The sequence below is a fragment of the Oryctolagus cuniculus genome, chromosome 13, assembly GCF_964237555.1.
Source record: "Oryctolagus cuniculus chromosome 13, mOryCun1.1, whole genome shotgun sequence".
Lineage (NCBI taxonomy): Eukaryota > Metazoa > Chordata > Mammalia > Lagomorpha > Leporidae > Oryctolagus > Oryctolagus cuniculus.
In genome coordinates this window covers 13,261,706-13,277,718 of record NC_091444.1, presented here as the reverse complement: position 1 = coordinate 13,277,718, position 16,013 = coordinate 13,261,706, and the positions used below count along the sequence as shown (strand labels likewise).

The following is a 16,013-nucleotide window of genomic DNA, read 5'->3' as shown; positions in this document are numbered from 1 at the left end:
TAACTCCTGGATAGCCATAGCCCAGCTCCCTGAATCTCAACACCTAGTCTGTCGGGTCCCAGTGCATCAGAGGCGATGAGTGGTTGATGCTCCACTGCTCATGTAGGGACTGTAGCACAGAGAAGAAACCTCCAAGCTAGGAGACTTGGCCTTTTCTAGGGCAGCAGGCACCTTGGTCCATTCTCCTCTCAGGAGAGAGAGGTGATGTTTACACTGGAATGCAGACTTGTGTCCTCTGGGGAAGAGATAAGTAGGTCCCTGGGTTTTTGTTTGTTTGTTTGTTTGTTTCCTACTGCGGGATCCAGGCAAATGACTCCAAAGAGACACTTAATGAATGTTGCTGGAGCAATATACTCTCTGTAACTTTTAAGTCCTGGTTGCCAAATTTGCCATGAAAGCCTGGGCCATGCAGAATGTCTTACACTGATTGAAGCATAAAGTGTACGTAGAGTGTAAAAATTAGAAGTATATTGTTTAATAAATTAATACAAAATAAGCACAACTCTGTAACTACAATCCTGGTTAAAAAAGAATAATTATTGAAACATCCCATGATCCCTCCCCCATCATTACTTCCTCTCCTAACTTCAAGCACTATGGGAAAATTTTGTCTGTTTTAAAATTTTTGGAATTTTTTTTTAATTTCACTTTTGTATCCATGATCATCAATCATATTTTCGTGATTACCTAGAGTTTATTACCTATTTAATTATTTAAGTACATCACATTTTAGTAAATATTTGATATAACAGTACCAGCCAATGATGACTTGTCATTCTTATATAATTACTAAAATATTAAAAACTGCATTTACTTGTACATTACCTTTCTCATAGTCAAATCCTCTAAAAGTTACTGTTATATAAATAAACCAATGCCTGACCATTAACTCAAAGGCTGCCAGCACCAAATTAAAGTGGTTGCACAATTAATTGTTTTAAACATAGTTCAATAAGCACATTAAGTCACTTAGCACATGGCAGTTTTGCAAGCCCTATGAAATACCTGTTGGTCAGAGATAGGAAGCCCTTGTGGCTATAAAAGTCTCCAAGCAGTCATTGACTTTGGTTGTTACCTGGTCCAGCGATTCCCTGTGGGCTGCTGTGTGGCATCACCAATACCTGTACCTGCTCTTCAACTCCCTACCCACTAGGAGTTACTTTGCACCCTCCCCTTTTTAGGAGTGGCCTCTGGGAGGCATCCTCCTACCATTTGTCCAAGTCCCACCTTAATAAGCATGTGCACTACTGCCATCTTGTATACATCTATTTTTCTGTCCCAGCCCTGAAATCCTGTAATGACATAAACTACACTTGTGCTGTATGACATTTTTTACTTCTAAGCAAGCCAATAAATAGAAAGAGAGCAGCAGAAACATATCTTTCCAGGCCTTGAAATAAATTTTATGGGTTTATTAATAAACTGTTTTGTTAATAGCACTATCAGTAATGCAGCAAACATAAGAAAAGGATTATATGCATTAGTTACATAAAGACCTATATTAACATGCAGAATTTTTCTTCTGTGTGGTATATTTTGTGATAGCTTATTCACTGTAAATTTGGTAGAAGTGAGGAAAATACTCTTGGATTTTAGAACTCCAGAGACAGGATCCTATGAGAAAATAGTTTATGTTTCTTTGCTAAAGCCACAGGAAGGCTGGAAACTGAGAGAAAAGGTAATAAATGGGAGTGGTTTTCTTACTTTCTGGAAGCAACACTGAGCTAAGTTTATGACATGAAGTTTGATAAGTCTGCAATAAGAAAGAGAACAAAAATCTCTACGTAACTGCAAAGTCTTTCCAACTTCAGATTTTTTCTGTACTCGTATTAGCCCAGATTTATTGCTTTTTTTTAACCTTAGAACTAAAAATCAAAAATCAATTATTTGTGGTTTTCTTAAACCAGAACCTGCTACTCCACCAGTGTTCCTCAAATATTCCCAAATTTCAGAAATATCTAGTCCTGTTCTTTCTCTGCAATTAGATTAGAGGTGAAAAATAAAACACAAAACTTGAGTAATACAATATTCTCTTGAGCACTGAACGGTCGATGTAGTTCATCCACTATAGACATAACTGCTATTCAAAAGAATAAGAAATTAACTATAGGAGGTAGATAATTTGAAAATGGTGAAAGAGAAGTGCACAAGTGTTTTGGTCACTAATAAAATTGTGCTAAAACCCTGTACAGTTCTGGAGTCTTTCATTTCTTCCTCTCTGCTTCTGCTCTTGTTTCCTCTCTCACCCTCCCACCCTCCCTCCTTCCCTCCCTCCCCCCCCTCCAATCTTCTCTTCCTCCCTCCCTGCCTCCCTCCCTGCCTCCCTCCTTTCCTCCTTCCCTCTTTTTTTTCTTTCTTTTTTTAAATAATGACATTTATTACAGGAGTAGGGATTATGTCCTTTGAAATGGTGGGGAGATACAACAATAACAACAAAAAGTTAAATCAATTTAGCATATGGGGTATTTATGTATTTTGTTAACATATTTTCTTTGGAAATGGGTTTTATTTATGTGATTATCAGATAAACCCAGAAGAATGAAAAATAATAGTTGCAGGAAATGTTGGTGTTACTATATTCATAAAACCCACCATAAAATACCAAATTACTTACTAATACAAGTAGGTTGCATAGACCACCCATCTTGCAAGCACTTAACTGTCCCAGAGGTCTTTCCATCTGCTGTTATGTATCCTGGTTTACACTTATATTGTGTTTCTTTATTTAAAGGATAAGTGTAGTCTGATTCAGCCAAAAACCCATTGTCAATTACAATGTCTGATGTTAAACAGTTTTCTAAGAAAAAAAAAAGAAAAATGTGTTCATTAAAATATTACACGTTGTCAATAAATAATGACAAAAATAAAATGGAAAAAGTAAGTCTTCTACAAATTGGAATTATTCTTGCAGTCAAGTCCTTAGCACATTAAAAATAAAATCCAGCAAGTGTTTGATCTGGCAGTTGAGCTCTCAAGTGTTTGGGTTTGGTAGCTGGCTTTAGCTCCAGATCCAGCTTTCTGAAAATACAGACCATAGGAGGCAGCAGGGACGGCTCTAGTGATTGGGTTACTGCCACCTACGTAGGAAAACTGGACTGAGTTTCTGGTTCCCATTTTCCACCCATTGTGAATATTTAGGGAGTGAACCAGCAGATGGGCAGGTTTTCTTTCTCTGTTTGTGTCTCTCTGGATTTCAAATATATAAATATTTTTTGAAAACTTAATTAAGTCAAACCTTTTAAAAGAGACTATCCAAGGAAACTACTTAAAAATATAACAAATATCAGATAATAAAGCAAATACTGACATCAAAAACAAGTGCAGGCCGGCGCCGCAGCTCACTAGGCTAATCCTCCGCCTTGCGGCGCTGGCACACGGGGTTCTAGTCCCGGTCAGGGAGCTGGATTCTGTCCCGGTTGCCCCTCTTCCAGGCCAGCTCTCTGCTGTGGCCCGGGAGTGCAGTGGAGGATGGCCCAGGTGCTTGGGCCCTGCACCCCATGGGAGACCAGGATAAGTACCTGGCTCCTGCCTTCAGATCAGCGCGATGCGCCTGCCGCAGCACGCTGGCCGCGGCGGCCATTGGAGGGTGAACCAACGGCAAAGGAAGACCTTTCTCTCTGTCTCTCTCTCTTACTGTCCACTCTGCCTGTCAAAAAACAAAAAACAAAACAAAACAAAAAACAAAAAAACAAGTGCAAAGAAATGTGGCTAAGATGATCTGGCATGCCCACCAGTAAAAAGACTCAGTAATGTAACAGCTCCCTATAAAGGAATATGGGAAGGAAAATTTGCAATAAACTGGACCTTATCACTCAGTTTTCATATTTCAGATTTACTGGGTGAGAGAATGCGTTTAAATTGAAGGTCTCAGGCCAGGTTCTGTATCAAACCAGAAATGGCATTATATTAATAACTGGAGAAACAAATAGTAAAAAAAAATAGGTGGAAACAATTGGCTCTAGAGGATTGACTATGTATGGAAAGAGTACACTGAGGATAGAGAAAAAAATTGATGTGTAGATCATCTGAGGCTAAGAATTATTATTCAGGTAGACGGTCTATTCCTTCAGTTGTTAGGTACAACAATGGATTTCTGGTCATCAATAAGCTTATTCTTTTTACTGTAGTTTTCTGTGGTAGCCTGAATAATGGCCCTTCCAGACACCTATAGTGAAATTTCCAGAATCCATGAAAATTACCATATAAGGCAGAAGAAATTTACAGATGAAATTAAGTTAAATGAAAAGCAAAACTGCCGCTATTACCTTTATTGTTTGTGCAAATATTCACATTAAAAATCAATAAACATTGACCTTCAAAAAAAAAAAAAAGTCTTAACAAACCGAAAAAGCATAACGACAGAGGCTTTGGTAAGTCCTAAATTTAACACCTGATCCTTTTCCCTAAGAATAATCACAAACAAACTGGAAGCAGGGAGACAGTATTTTACTTACTGGTGGAGCCGCATTCGGGAGGAACAGACCAGCCTGTTTCTGCACACTCAATGGTATTCTCCCCATTTTGAAGGCTGTAGCCTCTATCACAAACAATGTGCACGACGTCACCTTCCAGGTGTGTTTTTCCTGAAGATGCAGAATGACCATTTTCCACAAAGGGAAAGAAACACAGTCCTACGAAAAATGGATTGGTAACAAGATAGAATTGGTAAAAGCAAATGGTAAAATTGTGTTCTACAACATTTTAGAAAGAATAGGGAACATCAAATATAAAAACAAAATTTCAGAAGAATTTAGATAATGCTATATGAATGAAATGTTTTCTCATATATGCATATGCATAAGTTTGAAGTAAACTAACATTTCATGCTGTTCTGTGGTTTCTACAATATTTTATGCTTATAAGCTCTCCTAATACATACCAATATATTAATTTATCTATTTTTCTCTTAATCTCCATAAACTCTTCTTTTCAGGATGAGAAAGATCATTTATAACTCTCTTGTTGGCTCATCTATTCTGTCTCTTATTGTTTTCAACAGTAACACCTGTCACCTGGGGTTGCTTTTTATATTCATTGAAAGATAATAAATATACAGTTTTAAGTACCAAGGATGTGAAGACAGAGGGGTGGGAGTGTGGGTGGGAGGATGGATATGATGGGAAGAATAACTACATTTCTAAAGGTGTACATAGGAAATTTGTATTCCTTAAAAAAGAAATTAATTAATTAATTAAAAAAGGAAAAAAAAGTTGACACATTATAATACATAGAGGACTTCTGGATCATATTGGAAAGTTGATTTTTTCTCATTTATTTTGGTAAAAGTCATCTCAAGAAAGAAGGACTGCATTTCCTATCTTCACTGGCTCCTCCAGTCCTTGCCCAGTGATGATCAAGCCTCTGTGATGTGTGCAACCTTCTTTCCCTTTTCCAGGCATGAAAATCCACATAATGGCCAGGACATGTACTCACGGAGGCACCTCGGTGTTGGCGACCATCCTTTCTCGGTGCATGTAATCCGAGTCCAATAGGACTTCAAAGGGGAAACAAAATTATATTCACAGGAGTAATAGAAAATTGTCCGTATAGGAACTGGCAAAAATGCATTGTACTTCTTTTGATCATAGAGAATGCCATGGTTTATTTTTGGAAAATCACAAAATCCCACTGAGAAAAACAAAATAAAATAGAAGTATTAAATACCTATCAACATAAGTAAATCATTAAATTATTTTTTAATCATCTTACTGACACCAGCACAGAGAGTGCAATGCATACATACAGATTATTTAGTACTGGGACAGCCTCTGTATGGTGTTTCACTGATTTCTCCAGGAGATGCAATAAAGTTTGAATATCTTTTCCTGGGTTAAGGGTTGTCAAAATTCTGCATATTCCTCCTTTATTTTCAATTGCCTCACTTTGCAATTTCCCCACTTACAAATGCCTTTTTTTTTTTTTTCAGGCAGAGTGGACAGTGAGAGAGAGAGACAGAGAGAAAGGTCTTCCTTTTCCATTGGTTCACCCTCCAATGGCTGCTGCAGCTGGCGCACCACGCTGATACGAAGCCAGGAGCCAGGTGCTTCTCCTGGTCTCCCATGGGGTGCAGGGCCCAAGCACCTGGGCCATCCTCCACTGCACTCCCGGGCCACAGCAGAGAGCTGGCATGGAAGAGGGGCAACCGGGACAGAATCCGGTGCCCCGACTGGCACTAGAACCCGGTGTGCTGGCGCCACAAGCAGAGGATTAGCCTAGTGAGCCACGGCGCTGGCCGCAAATGCCCTTTTAATGCCACTCTGTGGCCTTTTACTGGTTTACAACAAAAATAAGGCTATGCTCTATTGTTTTACTAAAAAGGTATTTCCTTTTGTTGAATGATAACTAGAATGAAATGCTATATCTCTCATTGTAATGGTATTTACAATCTTGAATCAGCAAACCTTTGAAAACAAAAACCTGCAAACAGTGTGAAAGTGTCCAGATTTTCTGAGGGTGCTACTTTTTCTTCTGATCAGAAACATTGTAGCGGTACACCGAAATACTCTGGGGCTTTGCCTAGTTACCTCCACCTTCCTTACACATAGATTTTCATAATTTAATTCCTCTACAAATTCTAAATTTGGTGGCTATTCACACTTTAGAGTTAAAGAACAGAGAGAAAGTCTGTTTTGTCCCATTTTTCCTGCAAGGTACATTGTGAATATTTTCATAAAATAGATACGCTACCTCATTCTAAGCAGTCTCATCTGTTCATTCACACACACAGAGCCAGTAAATACATTCTAGAAAGGAGCTAAGAAGTGAGAATGATTTCTTCTCACCTTGTCCCCCAGCAGTGGGAAAGCCTGAGATCAGCAGGACGCTGACGAGGAGCAGCATGTTGGAAAGCCCCTGGGTGCTGCGGCTTTGAATCCACTCACAGCCGTGCTGATACGACTTTGGGTTTCAGTGACTACCGGGAAACTGGTTAGGTGAAGTAATTTCGGTAAACATCAGAGTGCACAAGGGACATGTGAAATAACTAAATAGTGTCCAATCAATGTGTTTGCATTAATACTCTGAATGCTGACTTGCTATCTATCTGAGCAAAATGATAGCTGTTCAGTTTCCACGTTGCAGTCCCTGTCTCTGAGGGGCAGAGATGCAACCTCTTTGCCTTCTTCCTCACCAGGACGTCAGCTGCTTCAAAACGTGCAAAGTGCAGGTCACCATTCTCATTGTAATATAACAGCATCAATTTCTAGTAATGAGTTTCTTTTAACACTGGCACCAGGGTTAGGTTCTGCCTTAATAGCTTTCACATTCTGTAGATATTGTAAAATCTGGTTAAGAATGATTTTTTCCAAGTAGCGCTTCCTGGAATTTTTGAACCAACTGGGTTTGAAAATCATTTTATTCACATGGGACTTCAAGATTACTGTGTAAAGAAATTGGTATATTCTCTCCTTCCAAACTACAGCAATACCAACTGGATAAATTCTTTTAAAAATCATGTATAGTCCCTGGAAATTGGCTAAATAGTACACTGTTGAGGAGAATTTATTCAAGAAATCTATAAATATTAGTGCAGAGAGTGGCTGTTTTCATCCACTGCCAGCTCCCAGCTCAATTCTATGGCTCAGAGGTTGTGCCCTGAGCAGACAGGAAGTACATAGGACTGGTAGTTGTGCTGCTGAGAGCAATGGTTTAGCAGCTTTGATAATCCATGCCCCAGGACCCATCGAATACAAAGAGATTACAATGGGAAACACTTAGGGAAGACAGAGGTCCCTAATTACTAGTTAGGCAATCAGCAGAGTGCAGGCCAGTCAGAATTTTAGCAGGGAAATTTGGAGAAGGAGCCAGCAAGCGTCCCTCAGAGACGACACTTATTACTTGTGGTGCAGAGGTCCAAGGACATGCACCAGGCTGTGTCCAACTGGAGGAGAGGGAGAGTCCTGTGAGCTCCCAGTCCCTCACTGATGTGCGACAGGCTTGTAGACTTTCTTGTTCAAGGTGTTTCTCCAATCACTCACAGATACATCGGCCATAGATAGGAAGCTTACTGACTCAAGTTCTGAGCAATTATTGGTTCACCACTAAGCTATCCTGACTGAGCGGTCACTTCTAGGAAATCAGACCTCAAAATATAAACAAGAAATAATAACTCAGCAAAAACCTCAAAATTTATATACTGCGAGGAAACAGACTACAGAATTAGTCTAGGCGAGTCACAAGACAAATGAACAAAACCTGCAGTAACAAGAAGCCCTTGGTTGGGAGGATTCACAATTCACAATGTATTATCTAAGATTCCAGCATTTTTATTCAATAACAAATTGTATTCAACATAAATGTTATGAGACGTGGAAGGAAGTAAGAAAGATACTCCACAGCAAAAAAACAAATAAAAATTAACAACGAGCAATAAAAATAGTCTTTCTGATGACCTAGATTTGGAATAAGAATATGAAAGTGTCAAAGCAGTCTAATGTGTATAGAGTACTGAAAAAATACAACAAGTAAATAATTATAACTTCGTCAGGTAACAAATTTTACCTATCCAGATTTAGCCATTTGACATTGTGTTTGTATCTGTGCAAGTTTTTTTTTTTTTTAAGATTTATTTATTTATTTGAAAGTCAGAATTACACACGCAGAGAGGAGAGGCAGAGAGAAGTCTTCCATTTGATGGTTCACTCTCCAATTGGTCACAACGGCCAGAGTTGCACCCATCCGAAGCCAGGAGCCAGGAGCTTCTTCCAGGTCTCCCATGCGGGTGCAGGGCCCAATCACTTGGGCCATCTTCTACTGCCTTCCCAGGCCACAGCAGAGAGCTGGATCGGAAAGGAGCAGCGGGGACTAGAACTGGCACGCACATGGGATGCTGACGCTTCAGGCCAGGGTGTTAACCCGCTGCGCCACAGCGCCAGCCCTGTGTACAAGTATTTAAAACATGTTGTATGTGGCAAATACATACAGCTTTACCTGTGTAAGCCTAAGAGACAAAGGACTGCCAAGCAATGGCTAAGGTATATAATTTAGCAAAATAATGATTGAGTAGTCTAAAAATGAAAAATGAGGGAGGAATTTCCAAAGGCTATACACATAAAATAGATTTCCTTTTGGGAAGTGTGACTGAAATTACATTTGAAGGAAAAAGCAGTATGTGGGAAACAAAAGGCATTCAGAGGATACCTGCTAGTTTAGAAGTCCACACTTGAAGAAATTGTCCATATGCACAGGGCATATTCAAGAAGTAGCAAGGTGAGGTTTTCTATGCAACAGTAAATTCAAGTGAGGATGTGTCAAATATAAATCTGAGGAGCAGGAGTTTAACTTAGCAGTTTATGTGCCACAGGCCACAGTGGAGTACCTGTGTTCATTTCTGATCTTTGTCTCCTGCCTCCGGCTTTCTACCAGGTCAGACCCTGGGAGGTAGCACTAGTGACTCAATTATCAGATTCCTGCCAGTCGTGTGGACCCGGACTGAGTCTCTGGATCCTGTCTTTGCCTTTGCCCTGCTACACCCTCATCTCTCGAAAGCATTTGAGGAGTAAACATGTAAATGAGAATTCTTTCTCCACGTTTTTCTACATCTCTCAGTCTCTCTGTCTCTGTCTCTCACTATGAAAAAAGCAGATAAATGATATTAGCAGAGAAACACTTGTTAGATGAATTCAGTTTAGTGTTCTACAAGATGTGTTTTTCAGGTATTTATGCAGCAGTGTTTATGCTGGTTCAGAATACCCTGTGTAGATAATTATTTCAAACTCTCTATGGAAAGTCTTATTAGACTTGCACTGGTAGAGGAAAATGTATCCTTTGGTTACATCCATTTAAGATTATCTTGCATAATTCTGTTGACCTACAGTGCACATTAGCATATTTCTATATTAGTTTTATTCACATAATATTAATTTCCATTAATCATTAGATTAGCTAAAACAATTTTATGTTTATCTCATGTGACAATATATTGCACTTCCTTATTAGACATTAATTTGTATGAATCTCTGTTTTTAAATGTCTATATTATTTTTACCTTTACATTTACTATAATTTTAAAAGTTATGCTTATTCGTCAATTTTCTCTGAATGTATCATGAACTTACCAAGGATCATGACGGTTCTGTCCATTTCTATTTGTTAACTATTAGAAGGCCTAGAGTCATAGAAAGATTTGCATTGAAATTTAACTATTAATCCTGGAGGATGTTCTTTTACTAGGAAAGAAGTAATATCTCCACTGATAATAGATGAAAGATTTTGACTTTTTGTAGAATCTGAAAAATCACATTTGAGTTTTGAGAGAACAAATAAACACACCGGTAAAATTTAATTTAATTTAAATGATAAAAATAATGTATATAAATATATAATACTATATCTGCATTACTTAAATGCTATGTGACAGCTCAAATGATTAAATAGCAAATTATATTTATGTATACTGAGAGCTATAAAATCTATAGGCCTTCTTCTCACCCTAAGCTAAAACACATTTGGGAAAATGTTCGCGGAGCCGTGCCTGGAATAGGTATAAATAGGTGCTGAAGTTCCCACGATAATTTTAGACTTGGCCATTTCCCACTCTCTTTTATCAGTGTTTACTTGGAATAGTTTGGAACTTTGTTGCTAGATGGATACTCACAGAATTGTTATGTCTTCTTGCTGATTTAATGATTTCATGATTTGGTAATGCCTTTCTTTATTGATATTCTAAATCTACTTTGTGTGATATTACTATAGTCATTCCAGATTGCCTCTTTATTTTCATAACATTTTTGTTCCTTCAACATCAGTCTAGATAGTCAAATTTAGCCTGAATTTCTTGTTGATAGCAGATAATCACATCATTAAAAATCCATTTAAAGGGCAAGCCTTTGATGTAGCAGTTAAAATGTTGCTTGGGGTGCCTGCGTCGCATACTGCAGAACTTGGGTTCAAATCCAAGCTGTACTCCTGTTCTCAGCTTCTTGTTAATATGCATTGTGAGAGGGAGCAGGAGATGGCTGAGGTAACTGGGCCTCTGCCACCCACATGGAAGAAACATTGAATTTTTGGGTCCTGGCTGTGGCCTGCTCCAGTCCTGGATTGAGGCATTTGAAGAGTGAACCAGGATGGGAGATATCTCTCTGTACATCATTTTCTCTCTTTATCTATATCTCTCTCTGTTTTTGAAAATAAATAAAGGTACAGGGCAATCCATTTTGAAAATCTCCACATTCTAGTTGGTATGTATGGAACATCAACATTTAATGTAATAATTAATATGGTTCTTGTCATACTTGCTAAAATAGTGTAAGATTCAAGAAAATTAGGATACTTTTATTTTACATTAAGAGTCAAATGACTTTGAACTTCTCAGAGTTTTGTTCTATATTTTTCCACGGTTAAAAAAATTCCAATTACTCTCATTCAAAACGATCCCTCCCATGAGAATTTCACTGAAGGATGTGCAGTCAATATTTATTGAGAGTTTAATCTAAGGAGGCCTTAAAATGTTCATAAAAATGTACATTATCTTTTAATTCTACTTTGCAAAAAACTTTTAAACCCTCTTGTTATGTCATTCACTACTTCTATGTATAGGACTCCATTATCTGATCATCTGAATCTTAACAGTCATATTTTTGTGCATATATATTAAAAATCAAATATATTATAATTTATATACATTATATGTACATAAAATATCTATATATTATACATTATAAATATATAGTTTTAAATAAGTAGTAAGTATATGGAACAAACATACACATTACTTATATGTAAGTGCACAATTTCCGTTAATACAAGGAAATCTTCTGAGTGGTGAGTAGCTACATAATATTGTATTTATATGTGTGCACATAGACACACACGCATTCGTTTCAATGTTTTATCCCATAACCAAATGCTGTAGAAGTGGCTGTTCTTTCCTTCCTTTGCCAGCTTCTGTTCTGCAGCTTCAGGTAGAATAAGCTGCTCAACAAATATCGCGCTGCAAAATGCGGAGATGTTGCTATCTACACAAACTTGTCCTGGCGCTTACTGGCTTGCTCTTTCCTTTGCCTCCTAAACACAGGAATAGCCCACACGGGAGGGCATTAATTTGAATTCTCTCAGGAAGGGTTCACTGGAGGAGCTTATTTTTCATCTGGACAATCAGGTGAGAATTTACCCACTTTCCACTTTTATATTTCCGTGATCACGCTTGCACTTACTTGCCGTATTCTTTAAAGGGCTACCACTAACCGACAGAACAACCACTGGACACGCTTTCAGAATCCTGAGAAATGACAATCAAATGACCCACCCAGCTTGCAGGCAGGGTACTGATGAGAAACTCTGATGACGGAGCCCTCCCTCTAGTAAACTGTCTTAACTGAGACATTTAGGACTGTCATGGAAGCTTCGTCATGCTGGTGCTATTTCTGTTAGTGAGCAAAATTGCCCAAACACGCTTCAATAACATAAGAAACCCGGCATGCAGTAACTTGTTAAGATAATTTATATTGTAGTTAAAGATCATAGCACAGTGATTCTCTTCCATTTACAAATGATGTATAATGAAATATCCTACAGTGCTGTAGTCTATTTATAACAACTTGGAAAGGAAAGGATTTCAAAAGGAAATGAGATATTTTCAAAAGTTATCAAATGAAGAATTTATACAGATGGAAAAGGGAGGAGAAATCATAACTGTACAAATAAGGCTTTGAAGATTCTACAGAAATGTTTCCAGAACGCTTAATAATTAATTGCTTTTTTATTTAAAGACAGAGTCTACCAACTATATAGTTAAGTTTTGAGGTATAATTCTTTAATATACAGATTTGAATTTAGAGATTCTTCATGTTGAAAATATATTGCCATAAAACAGAAAACAAATCAAAGACCAGGTCACAGCATTAGCACCAAAACATTATTTATTCATTTAGTCAAAATTTACTTGTAAACTAAGATTTCCTTAAAGATTTATTTATTTTACTTGAAAGTCACAGTTACACAGAGAGAGAAGGAGAGGCAGAGAGAGACAGAGAGAGAGAGAGAGAGAGAGAGGTCTTCCATCCGCTGGTTCACTCCCTAGATGGCCACAATGGCCAGAGCTGTGCGGATCCAAAGCCAGGAGCCAGGAGCTTTTTACAGGTCTCCCACGCAGGTGCAGGGGACCAAGGACATGAGCCATCTTCTACTGCTTTCCCAGACCACAGCAGAGAGCAAGATTGGGAGTGAAGAAGCTGGGTCTGGAAGGGCACCCATATGGGATGCTGGCTTGCAGGCGGCAGCTTTTCCCGCACTGCCACAGCTCAGACCCCAGTCAACTAAGATATTTAAATTAAAGCTGACTGTCATTCCAGTGAATATTAAGTACACTTTCTACTCTTTGTTTAAATAGATATTAGATAATAGAGCTCAAGTAGTTTATTATTAGGGGTTAGGGTTAGGGTTAGGGTTAAGGTTAGGTTTAGGATTAAGGTTAGGGTTAGGGTTAAGGTTTGTCAGTTTAAATATTTGAGTCTGGGGCTAGCAGTACATCTGTCAGTTGAAAAAGAAAAAGCCAAGAGAAAATAAGTTCCTAAGAAACAACAAATATGTGTCTAGGAAAGAAATTTGGTGGAAGAGAATCAATTTGAAAAATTCTAGCTGATGATCTTTCACTGCTGTTACAGACAGGAATCCAGTGAATCAAGAACAGAAAGCTCAGCTAATACGGAGAAGGATGCGTGCGTTCACAGTGTTCATTTGTTGCGGGTGAAGGAAATGAAACTGCTGAATGCTACATTAGAGAACATTGAAAATGCATCATGAACGCAGTAGAGAAGAATGTGTGCGTGTTTCTGTGTGTGTGTGTGTGTTTACATCTATATAAAATTGTGTCATTTGTAGGGAGAATTTTACTTTTCCATTCCAATTCAGATGTTTTAATTTCTTTCTCTTCACCAATGGCTCTAGCTAAGACTTCCAGTACTGTGTTGCACTGACATAGTAAGAGTGCAAATGCTTGTCTTGTTCTTGATCTAAGAGGGGAAGCCTTTTTACCAGTAAGGATGAAGTTGGCTGTAGGCTTATATGGATTTTATTGTCTAGAGGTAATTTCTCTGCCCCTAATTTATTGAGAGTTTTATATGAATTTATTGAGAGTTTTGGAATCTTGTCAAATGCTTTTACTGCATGTGTTGAAGTCATCAACATTTTCCCTTTGGTCTTCTGTGGTGCTGTGTAACAGTTGTTGATTGGTATGTATTGAACCATCATTGCATCACAGAGATAAATCTCACTTGATCATGCTGTATGGTTCTTTCAATGTGCCATTATGTTCAGTTTGCTATTACTTTGTTGTGGTTTCTACTTTATAATTTTTGCATTTATATTCATCAGGTATTTTGGACTATATTTTTCTTTTCCTTTGGTTTCCTTTTGTTCCTTTGGTGTTGACAGTACTAGCCTCCAAGGCGTCTTTTCTGTACATGTTTTGGAAGAATTTGAGAAAGGTTGGTGTTAAATATTGAAATGATTGCTGGGACTCAGCAGTGAAACCTTCAGGTCCTACGCTATTCTTTGATGAAGACTTTTTTTCTTTTATTAATTTCATCTTCTAGTTCATTGATCTGTTCACATTTTCTGTTTATTTGTGATGTAATCTTTGTAGATTGGATGTATCTAAGCAGTTGTTCTATTGTTTTGGTATATGATTAGTTTCTTGGTGATTAATAGTTCATAGTAATCTCTTGCAATATTTTAATCTCAGTGCTGTTAGCTACAGTATCTCCTCTTTCAATTCCTGATTTTTTTTTTTTTTACTTTCTGTGTTTTTAAATCTAGTTAGCTTTTTTTTCAATTTTGCTGAATCTTTTGAGAAACCAATCTTTCTGCTCTCCTTTGTTTAGTTTGCTATCCATATTCTTTTTCTTTTAGGTGTATATTTAGGTTGTCCATTTGAGATCTTTTTTTCAACATGCAGTCATTTATGGCTATAAACTTCCATTTTAGAACTGTTTCTGGGACATGCCATAGTTTTTGTAAGTTGTGTTTTCACTTTGTTTTGTCTTGAGAGCTTATTAAATTTCTGCATTTCCCAATTGATCGTTCAGTATCATGTTGTTCTATTTCCATGTATTTTTTTAATTTTCAGAAATTTCTCTTCTAATTGATTTCTATTTTCCTGCCATTGTATCTGGAAAAGATACTTGACATGATTTCAGTATTTTCAAATATCTTAGGATTTGCTTTGTGGACTAACATATGACCTGTCCTGGAGAATACTCCTTGGGCACCTGAGAAGATTGTCTATTCTGTGATCTTGGATGGATTGTTTGGAGTATTTTTGGTAGTTACCTTGCTCTCACATGCGGTTTAAGACCAATTTTTCTCACCCATTGCCAGCATGATTTATTTAGCGATAAAAGTGGAATATTTAAGTCTAGTAATCTATTTTCACCTTGAGATCTACTAATATTTCTTTTGGTGTTTAGTGGTTTCCAAATTGGGTGTATCTCTAATGCACAACTTTCAAATTTTTTTGCACCAAATAAACTTACCTTTTATTTTCCATGAATTTTTAGTAGTTGTAGGCTCTTACTTACAGTTGTTATATCCTCTTGGTAAATTGATCCTTTTAGAGCTATATAATGACATTGTTATCTGATTTGTAGGTTTGGGCTTATATTTTATTATTTTGTGGTGCAAGTATAGCAATTTTTTTCTCTTTCTGCTTCCATTTGCATTGAATGTTTTCCTGAATCACTGCTCGATGCTAAGATCTGAAAATTTCTCCCTCAAAATTCATATGATGAACCACAGCCACCACTGGTGAATATATTGGAAGACAGGCTTTTCAAGGTGATGAGGTCATGAGGGTCCTTTCAACCAGGTGAGAATATAGCAAGAAGCTGCCATCCATCAAACAGAGTGTGAGCCCTCACCAGACACCAAGGCAGTGGGTGCTTTGTGTTGGTTCTGTGAACCACCCACTTCCTATTCATTTTTTATAGTGGTCCAAGTGACAAGGTATTTCGAATGTTAACATAAAACACAAGGATAACTTACTAATTATAACAATTTCCTTCAAATTTGAGAAAGCT

At 37.6% G+C, this 16,013-nt stretch overlaps 1 protein-coding gene across 2 annotated transcripts in view; it reads right to left on the bottom strand.

Moving 5' to 3' along the window:
• Positions 1 to 16,013, bottom strand: part of LOC138843009 (complement factor H-related protein 5-like) — a 90,628-nt gene that overhangs the window by 27,499 nt on the left and 47,116 nt on the right. Inside the window, exons 1-4 of one of the 2 annotated variants that reach the window (XM_008268719.4) lie at positions 6,783 to 6,917; positions 5,434 to 5,628; positions 4,455 to 4,631; positions 2,615 to 2,797 (exon numbers count right to left, since the gene is read on the bottom strand). In XM_008268719.4, the coding sequence (XP_008266941.1) occupies positions 2,615 to 2,797; positions 4,455 to 4,631; positions 5,434 to 5,628; positions 6,783 to 6,840 (613 nt within the window). In that variant the 5' untranslated portion in view covers positions 6,841 to 6,917. Of the gene's footprint in view, positions 1 to 2,614; positions 2,798 to 4,454; positions 4,632 to 5,433; positions 5,629 to 6,782; positions 6,918 to 16,013 lie in introns of those variants that run through there. The other variant, XM_070054917.1, reaches the window with a different exon arrangement.